The sequence below is a fragment of the Carassius carassius genome, chromosome 38 (genome assembly GCF_963082965.1).
Source record: "Carassius carassius chromosome 38, fCarCar2.1, whole genome shotgun sequence".
NCBI lineage: Eukaryota > Metazoa > Chordata > Actinopteri > Cypriniformes > Cyprinidae > Carassius > Carassius carassius.
The window spans coordinates 10,911,805-10,921,648 of NC_081792.1; the positions used below are offsets into that span (position 1 = coordinate 10,911,805).

General features: G+C 37.4%; 1 protein-coding gene across 1 annotated transcript; it reads right to left on the reverse strand.

The window, feature by feature from the left end:
• Positions 1 to 2,183: 2,183 nt before the first annotated feature.
• LOC132119292 (DET1- and DDB1-associated protein 1-like) lies at positions 2,184 to 5,753 on the reverse strand. The gene is made up of 5 exons (XM_059529131.1): positions 5,588 to 5,753; positions 4,634 to 4,714; positions 4,478 to 4,529; positions 4,294 to 4,355; positions 2,184 to 3,084 (listed from the first exon to the last, which is right to left on the reverse strand). The coding sequence occupies exons 1-5, from the start codon at positions 5,594 to 5,596 to the stop codon at positions 2,974 to 2,976; spliced, it is 315 nt and encodes a 104-aa protein (XP_059385114.1). The 5' UTR covers positions 5,597 to 5,753; the 3' UTR covers positions 2,184 to 2,973.
• Positions 5,754 to 9,844: the final 4,091 nt, after the last annotated feature.

The window sequence follows — 9,844 nt, forward strand, 5'->3', positions numbered from 1 at the left end:
TCCTGTACTTGGATCGTGCTTGACCAATTACCCTCTCAACATGTATGCGGACTGCTGCAAGTTTTCTGGAATCTTCCAGTTCAACAGCGCCCAGCTGTTTTTTTCCCCCGTGTAAAGGCAGGAGTTTCAACCCTTACACAGTACAAGCCAACTTGTTCCTGAATCCTAAAGCCACGGTCTGCTAGGATCAAGTCTCCAGGTAGGAGATTATCCAAAAACCCACTGTTTGCTGTAATGTGAGCATCAGTTGACCGCCCACCCCAGCCCTTGGAGATGAAGGAGATTATCCCTTGTGGAGTTATACCTATTAGGTATTTTATGGTGTTGTGCGATTTATACTGAGAGTATGTCTGGGCCCTTGCCTTCAAATCTTTAGGTCTGTCAATGGTAATTTCAAAACAGTCTATTACTGACATGCAATGCTTGAAAGACTTTCTGAAACACATTGGCAGAGATGTTTGGACATCATTTCTGTCAGGCCATACCACACACAGAGGTACTAAGTTGTCATTTAGTATATTAATGACATTTGTAAACACTCTTGAAATTGTAGACATATGAACACCAAACAGATATGACAAAAAAGCAATCGGAAGGTTAAGCCTGATCCTCATTAATGTCAACAGTAGCTGGTGGAAGATGGTGATGTTTGCCGTATCCTTAAGTAATGGAGTTACCAGATCAATCATTGCCATAAACACTTTATAGTTGGGCAGTCCTGTAAATGTTTTAAGTTTGTCACTGTTTTCAAAAGTGCTCTGTTCCAGATCTGAGGGCTTCAGCTTCTCCTTCAGAGCAAATGTATCACCCCGGAGTTGCTGACACTCAAATTCAAGAGACTCAATGTAGTCTGAAGTGAGGTTGGTTTGGCACATTGCATCACATTTGCCACTAGTTTCACTAACACTAGCCTCTTCTACAATCGCCTCTTCTACAATCTCCTCTTCAACCTCACATAACACATTCATCTCAGCTGACAGATTGAGGAGTGCCCTGGCAGCTTCACGTTTGGACGACGCCTGACGCTTTTTTTTCTTCATTGCCTCTCTGACCTCATACTTCCCTAGACTTCCCAGGGCTCGCCGCTTCTCAGGGGACTTTGTGTGCGCAAACACTGACGGCACATAATCAGGGGATAAAGGGTCATCACTCTTCTGTCCTGATAAAACAAATCATCTGCCTGAGTACCACCAAGAGGGAGCTTAGAACCATGGTCCCAGCCTATAACTATCCTCCTGAAACATCATCCATTTTCTATTTGTAAAGTAAATTGCAAAAACAACCTCTGGATGGGAAAAGGGTAATTTACAATCACTTTGAATGCAGCATGAGGTCTGCTCTGTGTTGTTTTTTCAACTTGAGGGTAAGTATATGATGACAGAATTTTCATTTTAAAGTGAACTATCCCTTTAAATAGCCTCACATGTGTCAATGTTTACATTGCGTCTAACGTAAATTTATGAGCATCAGAGAAGCATAGACATTTAAGTGGCACCAAAATCTGCTATTCCTGACATTAAGCTAACGTTAGCTACCTTTGTGAATGGGTAGCAGTAACGTTAACGTTAGACTGCACAGCCCTATCACACTAGCTGGCACTTGCTCATTACATAGCTAACTTAGGTTACTCATGTTACAAATGACAATTTGACTGGGTCTCCATCTGGACAAGGATGGCGATATGGTATTACACAAATTAAGTAAACGTAACTGGGAAATACATGAACCTTACCTTGTAAAAAATGCTCGCTGCAAATCCTGGAGTACTTGGAGGGCTGCCAGTCCTTTCGGCTGATAGCAGCAACCCATCGCTGCCTTCTCTCCCCATCAAATGGTATTCGATAAAAAGATATATTGGCTTTACCCTGTCTATTAGCACAGCCCACGGCACAACACGAAATAACCATTTTACAACTAGAACTAACTCAAACACGAACTCATTTGGCTTGCCGTCCGTCTACAGAATAGCTCTTCCGCCGTCCGTCATGGCGTTCAGAATTCGCGCGAGTAGAGCGTGACGTCACGTGCAAAGGGTCTATTGTAGTCTATCACCCGAAACCACAGCTCACTGACTCCCTCTGCAGGTCAAGAGAGGAACTGCTGCATGGCTGCACCTTTAATCTCAGAACTCCAAAATAAAAGCACACATCCAGAGAAAGAAAACACACTATTAAACTCGAACCTGGGGAAATCCCATCATGTTTAGAAGGCAAACAGACTGCAACTGAATCAGTAAAGAGCGATCAAGTCAGATCTTGAACTAGGCATCTAAAGGCAAGTGATCCGTTCATGATTGTGGAACGAACAGCACTGAAAACCTATATAACAAGGGGGAAGTGAAAGAGAGCGACATCTGTATTTGTTTACATGGCCAGAAATGTTATCCTCAACATATGACAAAAGAAAAACAGTCCTACCAGTGCTTTCATGCACATGTATACACCTGCTAGGAAGACCGTCACATTACCAACACAAAATACTATATCTAAATCTGCAGAACGTGGCTGTACATTTCCCTTTTTGGACACTGAAGAGAGATCCTGTGTGTTTAGACCCTGTGTTTGGAGTAGATCTTGAAAGCAGTAATTCACAGCTGAGATTATGATGATGTTTTTAAACTGCATTAATAGTCTCCTAACAAATAAAATTTCACACACGTCTCCGTAGCAGAAATTCGTTATTATGTGCTTGTTGAATATCACAATACCCCCACCCCCCCATTTCATATTTCGCCGCTCAGAGTTCAGCAGAATCGTCAAAGCTGGCAGTGAAAGCCGTCGTGCCCCACATGTTCAGAACCGGGCAGACAGGCTGGGCGAGGGGCTCGGACTGCATCAGGAAGCACTCAGTAAAATAAAATACAAAAAGCACACTAAGAGAAGTGTCCTTCCATTTTTCTTTCTGAGATGAAACTCCTGTGTGGTGTGCAGGTGTCTGGGCTTGTTGTGTCCGTTCTTGTGCTGTTGGATTCCTCTAAGAGTCCTCGTTCATCTCCTGGCTGTCTGTCCGGGCGATTTTGCGTGGAGGCGCTGGGCTACCGCCCTCCCCTTCTGCTTGCTCCTGCTCTCGCTTTTTAGCTGCATTCTGCATGACATTTAAAAAAAGAAAACAGAGGTTTAAAATCATCATTCCTGTAGCTAGAGGTTTCTATCACATTCTGGGTGGGTTCAGGTGGGAAGCATGCTATCTGCAACTGCAAGCAGGCAATGATGTTCACAAAAACATGCAATCTCTTTCGTATGTGCGTGGTTTCTTTCGCTTTGAAATCAATCAAGTTTGGCAAATAATGTCTTAGTAGGGTAGAACAAAAAGGCATTTCACCCAGAATTCATCAATGTATTTTGTATGTGTATTTCATGTACAATAATGAAGCACATACATAATTTGTTCATACACAAAAATGCGTGCATGGCCCCTAAAGTCTGAGTTCTCCCTGGACACAATGACAAAACCAAGATTTTTGGTTAAATTCAACACAAACACACCTTAAAAAAAAAAGAGGAACTCGGACACACATCAAATGGATTGATTTTCTATATAGATTTATAAACAAACATTGCATAGGACAAAATGACATGAATCCCAAAGTTTTGAATTAAATATTTCTAATTAAAATATGTAACATAGGGTTTTTTTTTTTTTTTTTTTTTTAAGTCCTTAAGTATTAGGGATGCACTGATGGCTACAACTACAACTATCAGCCACCTGACCCTTCACCAGGAGTTTGATTTGACATGCGATCTGACCAATCACAATGCAGAATCTGGCATTTCGTCCAACAAACAAACAAACCAGACGGACCTATTTTTCACAGCGCGAGATTATGATGTGTGGCGTGAGAGCGCCACGGCTTACCAGACGTAGCAACAATAATGAAGGGGGGCGGGTTTATTGCAAAGGGTCAATTCTGATATTTGTCACTTGCTAACTTATTTAAAGTTTTGCCATTAAAATAGAATACAGTTTTGATCATGTTTTAAATTAGCAAAGTTAATGCATTCATGTATATTAGCTTATTTAGTTTATTGCCGCGTCATCAAATCATTTTCACTGAACATAGATTGGATCCATTTAACTTTCAACAAATACATTAGGAACAATGATACATATGAAATAAACTGCTTTCAGTAGTAAGACCTTCACAAAGTTAATTAATAAACTATAGACCTTTTTCATGCATTTTTTTCCCAATTGATCAAAAACCTTTTTGTGCATTTTTGTGCACCATTACACCCCAAATCACACATGAGGGAGGCAGTTGCTTTGTCAAATGAGATCTTGAAGAACACTTGCCTTTTTGTCCCACTGTTGGTGAAGATAACGCAAAAGGATGTTTGTCTTCTCTGTGACGATGACTGCAATGAGAGAAAAAAAAACTAAAATTAGGCTTCCAAAAGTGTTTTATGAGAAACATTAAGTTTCACTGTCAATGTAGCACAGATCTACATGTTTAAAGGGCATTGATCCCAGCACTCACTCTGTTCAGAGGGATACTCTCGTATGGGCAGATACACCGACGGCCTTCTGTTCTGTGAGACAAATAGAAATGAGCTGTTAATGAAAATGTAATTCACAGCTGCAGCGTGAAAAGAAGCTCAATGAATATTCAGAAAGATGATGGCGAACATCTCACCGATGCTTTACATACGGAGTCCGCGTGAAATCTGCTGAAGTTCGTCTTGTTGTACACAGGTAGACCTTTTAGGAAATCTGCCTTCGAAACATTCAGTCAAAAAGAGGTTCAAATCAAACGATTACTAGTTTAGCTCCAGCTCCAATCAAACACACCTGAACAAACTACTCCAGGTCTTCAGGAGTACTAGAAAGTTACTGGCAGGTGAGTTTAAATAATAAAATGTACAACACAAATGCTGTATCCCAAAGCCTCCTTTCAATCTCTAGAGATCTACTGAGACAGCATTATTGCACATGATATAATCCCAGACAGAAAGCATGATTTATTTAGCCAGCAATCAATGACAAGAGGGGACATGTAAGCTCTTATAGAAATGCACAAATAATAAACTCATGTAAATCAAACGTCTCATTAGCAAACATCTGCTGGGAGTCGATGAAGGGTGCTGTATGTCTGTCTTTGGGCGTCGCCAGTCTCAGAGTAGGTGTGTAGAGGATATAAGCTTTACCGTTTCGGTTTTTAATTATATTTAATCAAACAAACTAGTAAGAAGAACACATTCAGGTCGTGACTGTTGAAGTAAAGCTTTGGCAAGTCTCGCTCGCGCGTCTCTGTGTGCTAACACATTAGCATGACATGTGTTAAAGTGATTTGGAGATCGTTCAAACACCAAATCATCTGATAACCACGAATTAACGTCTTATAACCTGATTTAAACATGCCAATGTGTTTATTTCAGGCTGCTGTTGTAATAAGTGTATATGAACGGTGTTATATGAAGCGGCCTAGCATGCTAACTCAATGAGCGGAGCAGCCTGTCAGCTGAAAGCGACCGAAATATCAGCGATATAGTTCAGATTTCAGCATTTGAGATGATATTTCAGCGCCCAGTGTTTTTAAAAGTGCAGTTACTCAGCTGTGACGCGATTAAATTATGAGTGTTAAACTTACTTTGTCCATGGTGAAGTCGGTTCAGTCCTGAAGGTGTGTTTGTGCTCAGACAGGCCTGAACACTGACAGAAATCAGAAGCCGGTAAAACACTCTCTCTCTCTCTCTCTCTCTCTCTCTCTCTCTCTCTCTCTCTCTCTCTCTCTCTCTCTCTCTCTCTCTCTCTCTCACACACACACACACACACACACACACACACACACACACACACACACACACACACACACTTGCTCACTGGACAAGACACTAAAACACAAAGAAATATATTTGAACACAAATATACAGCCTCTGCTAAGGCTCACAGCTAGCGTTTCAGACTGACAAGCGTCTCTATCTCTCTCTCTCTCTCTCTCTGTGTGTGTGTGTGTGTGTATTGTAATGTGTAGAACATAGTAGCTGACGAATAATCTTAACCTGGCATTAAACACAGCTGTTATCCAAACAAGAAAAAAAAAAAAAAAAATTTCATTAATGAAAATTACATTGTTTGGCCTGTGCGACGGTTCTGACTATGGTGTATTGATTTTATTTTTATTCTAGGGTAGCGCAGTTTAATTATGTCTAATAATATACTTGATTCTCTTCATTAATCCTGGTATTATATAAAAAAATTGGGTAGGATTTTATGGAGGAGGGTCCGATTGACCCTAACTGGATTTTTCTTTTATTTTTTTTTTCTTCCATAAACTATGAATATTATAAACAATAGGCCTACTGTAACTCGTTTTTCTTCTTCTGAAGCTCAAACAGTACAGCACTAGTACTGCCAAGTGATACTAAACATGCATGAACTGATAAATATATGCTTTTAATGCAGTTTCTGCAGATAAACCATAAATGCATTAATCTAAATATCTTAAAAGGGTAGTTGAGAAAGTTACATAAAATAATTAATAAATACAATAATAAATAGATGTATAAGGGTCTCTGTAGCTGCCTTTTACAATGAAATATGATGTTCATATTGACACACAAACATATAGAGTGTAGAGTGGGGTAAAATGCCCCTCTTGTTTGTTTTCCTCAAAATAACCAGCTAAAGTCAAGATACATTTTAGTTGTTGCTTAGCTAATCTGAACATATTTGACTATAGTTTCCAGAAAAAAAAACAGTCCTTTAAGGGGGGAGTTTTCCTCCACTCTACCCTATAACCGTAAAATAAATGATTTCTGCACATTCCACAACACATCAGTATCAACATTTGCAAGCATTTTTATGCCCCTAAATGAGAAAAATATATAAATAAATAAATTCAAGAAAAATTCAAGAAAAACCTATTAAAATAAATTAATCTGTTTTTCCAAAAATGAGTCAAACTGACCCACAACATAATAAAAGCATGAAACAGTTTTATTTTACTATCAGATATGCTATTATAGTAATAGTTAATATTAATATTTTAAATCAACCTTTTTTTATATTTCCCGATTCATTATACACTTTGTTAAAGGTTTAGATGTTTTGCTGTTTTTGTCATTTTTAGTAGCTTTTTAAAAATATATATCTAGTTTTATTAATTTTTATTTCAGTTTTAGTGAACTAAATTCATATTCTTAAAGTAAATTCATATGAATCAGCCACCAGTTTGCCAAAATGTAAAATAGCTATGGATTATCAGAGCCTGTTGACCGTAATAAAAAATAAACTACTTTCTAACTAAAAGAGAAACTGAAAGACAACTCAGAAAAACAATAAAATTAAATCTGTTTATTATCCCATTTCAAATTTTACAAAATATATGACAAAAGAAAAGAAAGAAATAATCCCATTCCCTAATGTTGTTGTTGTTGTTTTTTAATAAAGAACAGTTTTACAGTGGAACATTGGAAGAGCTCATGATAGGTTTGTGAGGTTGCCTCATCACAATCACTTCATATTTCACAGTTCAACCCAATGTAAAGCAGTTCCTTGATAACAACCCAGTGCAGCCTCATAATACTTGCAGATATTGGTAGCTTAACTACTCAAATTATTCAATTAAACAACAACAGAAACATGAATGTTATGAGGCCAGAGCAGATGATCTGAGATGATGTGGCCTTGATGTGGACAGATACTGAAACACTGCAGCAGCCTCACAGTTTCTAATATGCCAAGATCTGTCACATCGCAGAGTTCAGTTCAACCGAAAAATGCCTCTTACTTCCAATTCCTCACCAACTATTGACTTTTTCTACTCATCTATAATAAAAAACATTCTTACAGTCCATCAATCAGTGGACCTGAGTTACTCTATCAAGGGAATATCAGACCAAATAAAAGAGTGAAGAAAAAAAATACTGTTTTAAGTGACATACTTCCTTCCCAGATTATAAACGCTCTAATGTTATAATCAAATCCAGTTTTTGCATATGCGATGCAATGCATATTGGATGTAAGAATATAATAAAATAATTTAGTTTCAGTTGTTTCGAGAAAACCAATTCATATTTGGTAAAAAAATATTTAAGGAAGTATATTGTTGTTGGTTGTTGTAGTAATGCATGAATTTTTCAATGAAATGGAAAAACAAAATCAACAACAACTGAAAACTGGCCTATACAACCCGATCTCACGGCAATTCGTACATTTTTTCACGAGGTGGCTTATTCTTACGAATTCGTACGACAACACTCGTACAAATTCATATGATTTTTGCCAAATCGTACGTATTTTACGAGTTGCACAATTCGTATGAATTTGTACGAATGACCTACACCTAACCATCACTGGGGTTTAGACAAATCGTACGAATAAGCCACCTCGTAAAATACGTACAAATTGGTCGTGAGATAGGGTTGGCCTATAACCATAATTAATGGCTTGGTAAACATGTACTAAACAAATTCAGAACATAAAACAGAATCAAATTATCGTTCAGGCCAAAATATTATTGCAACAACTTCTGTTGTGCAAATCATGTCAAGCAAATAAAGAACTAAATACATAGTTTGTATTGTTTTCTATGAAAGCTAGAAGTAAAAATGTAATAATCCATCACTCGAGGCACCTCTCGTTTCTTCATGACCTTACACTGGAATATAAACAGCTTTACACAGATTCGACTGCTTCATAGAAACCCTTTATAGGGTGTGACTGTGACACTCTGGCTTCTGTAATTGGTTTTGATAGCAACAACTGAGCACATTGTGTTAAGATAAGACCCTCCCTTAGTTGCTCAGGACAAACTTTCTTTGAAAAACACAAATTCAAAAAACAGCCTCTAAAGACAGAGACATTTACGGCCTCCTACACATTTACAATCCCAAGCACGTGCTTAGCAGCTGTACACAAACACAATACGTACACTAAAATAATGTGCAAAGAGGAGGCAAATATTTTGCTTCAGTAAAAAAAAACTTGGTATTAGGTAGGCATGAATAAATTAAAGTTGGCAACAAGTAGATTAATAGTAGTGACCGGATTATTTCAGTAGTGTATTAATACAAATAAAATTCATTCATAATTATTATCATATGCTACCAGTCAACAGTATGGAAACACATTTGAAAAATGTGAATTATATGAAAAAATACAAATGGAAATACCTGAACTATATGTATAATTTATATACATAATACATAATAATTACCAATAACAACCAAAAATGTTAACAAAATGATCTTATATTTAAGCTCCTTCAAAGTAAGCTTTTTTCTTGTTTTTATTAAAATGTTAGTTTTATATAAAAAATATAATAATAAAAATATGTAAATAAAAATGTCTGCAAAACTAATTTGAAGTATTAAAGCAGAAGCCTTTTTTTATGACAAAGTTTTTCAGTATGTCCAAATGTTTGACTGGAGGAGTATAAAATGTCTGTTTTCCTGCGGGTTATACACTTCTTGCTAAGTTTAGGGTAGTTCTTAGCACATCTTGCTAAGTTTAGGGTAGTTTCAAATCTGATGTGATGCAGTTACAAAGGGTTAAAGTCCGTACAATATGTAATATATCAGCTTGAAGTTTCACAGCCATGATATGGTTATTGGTGGCAATGCAAACACGATGACCATCAACTTCAGGAGAAGACTATCTCTCCTGCCCCTCATGCTGCCTTTGTGTACAGCGCTTCACAATAGTGTGTAATGGATAAATGAATTTCAGACAAATAAATAATCAACATCACACACCTCTTTGCATTTGTTTCATTGCAGTTTTCATTATTGATTTTCACTTATTAATTCATAAGAGAATATTGCCATTTGGAACTTTTATTCAGCATGAACTAAATCACCAGTAGTATTTGCTTGTAAAGTTGCTATTGCTCTACTAAACCAGC

Bases quoted from the DNA above. Each gene is read 5' to 3' on its own strand.
- LOC132119292 (XM_059529131.1), bottom strand. The intron at 4,356-4,477 runs GTGAGTGCTGGG...CTCTCATTGCAG, and splicing joins AGAGTATCCCTCTGAACAGA to TCATCGTCACAGAGAAGACA. The intron at 3,085-4,293 runs GCAAGTGTTCTT...AATGTCATGCAG, and splicing joins ACCAACAGTGGGACAAAAAG to AATGCAGCTAAAAAGCGAGA.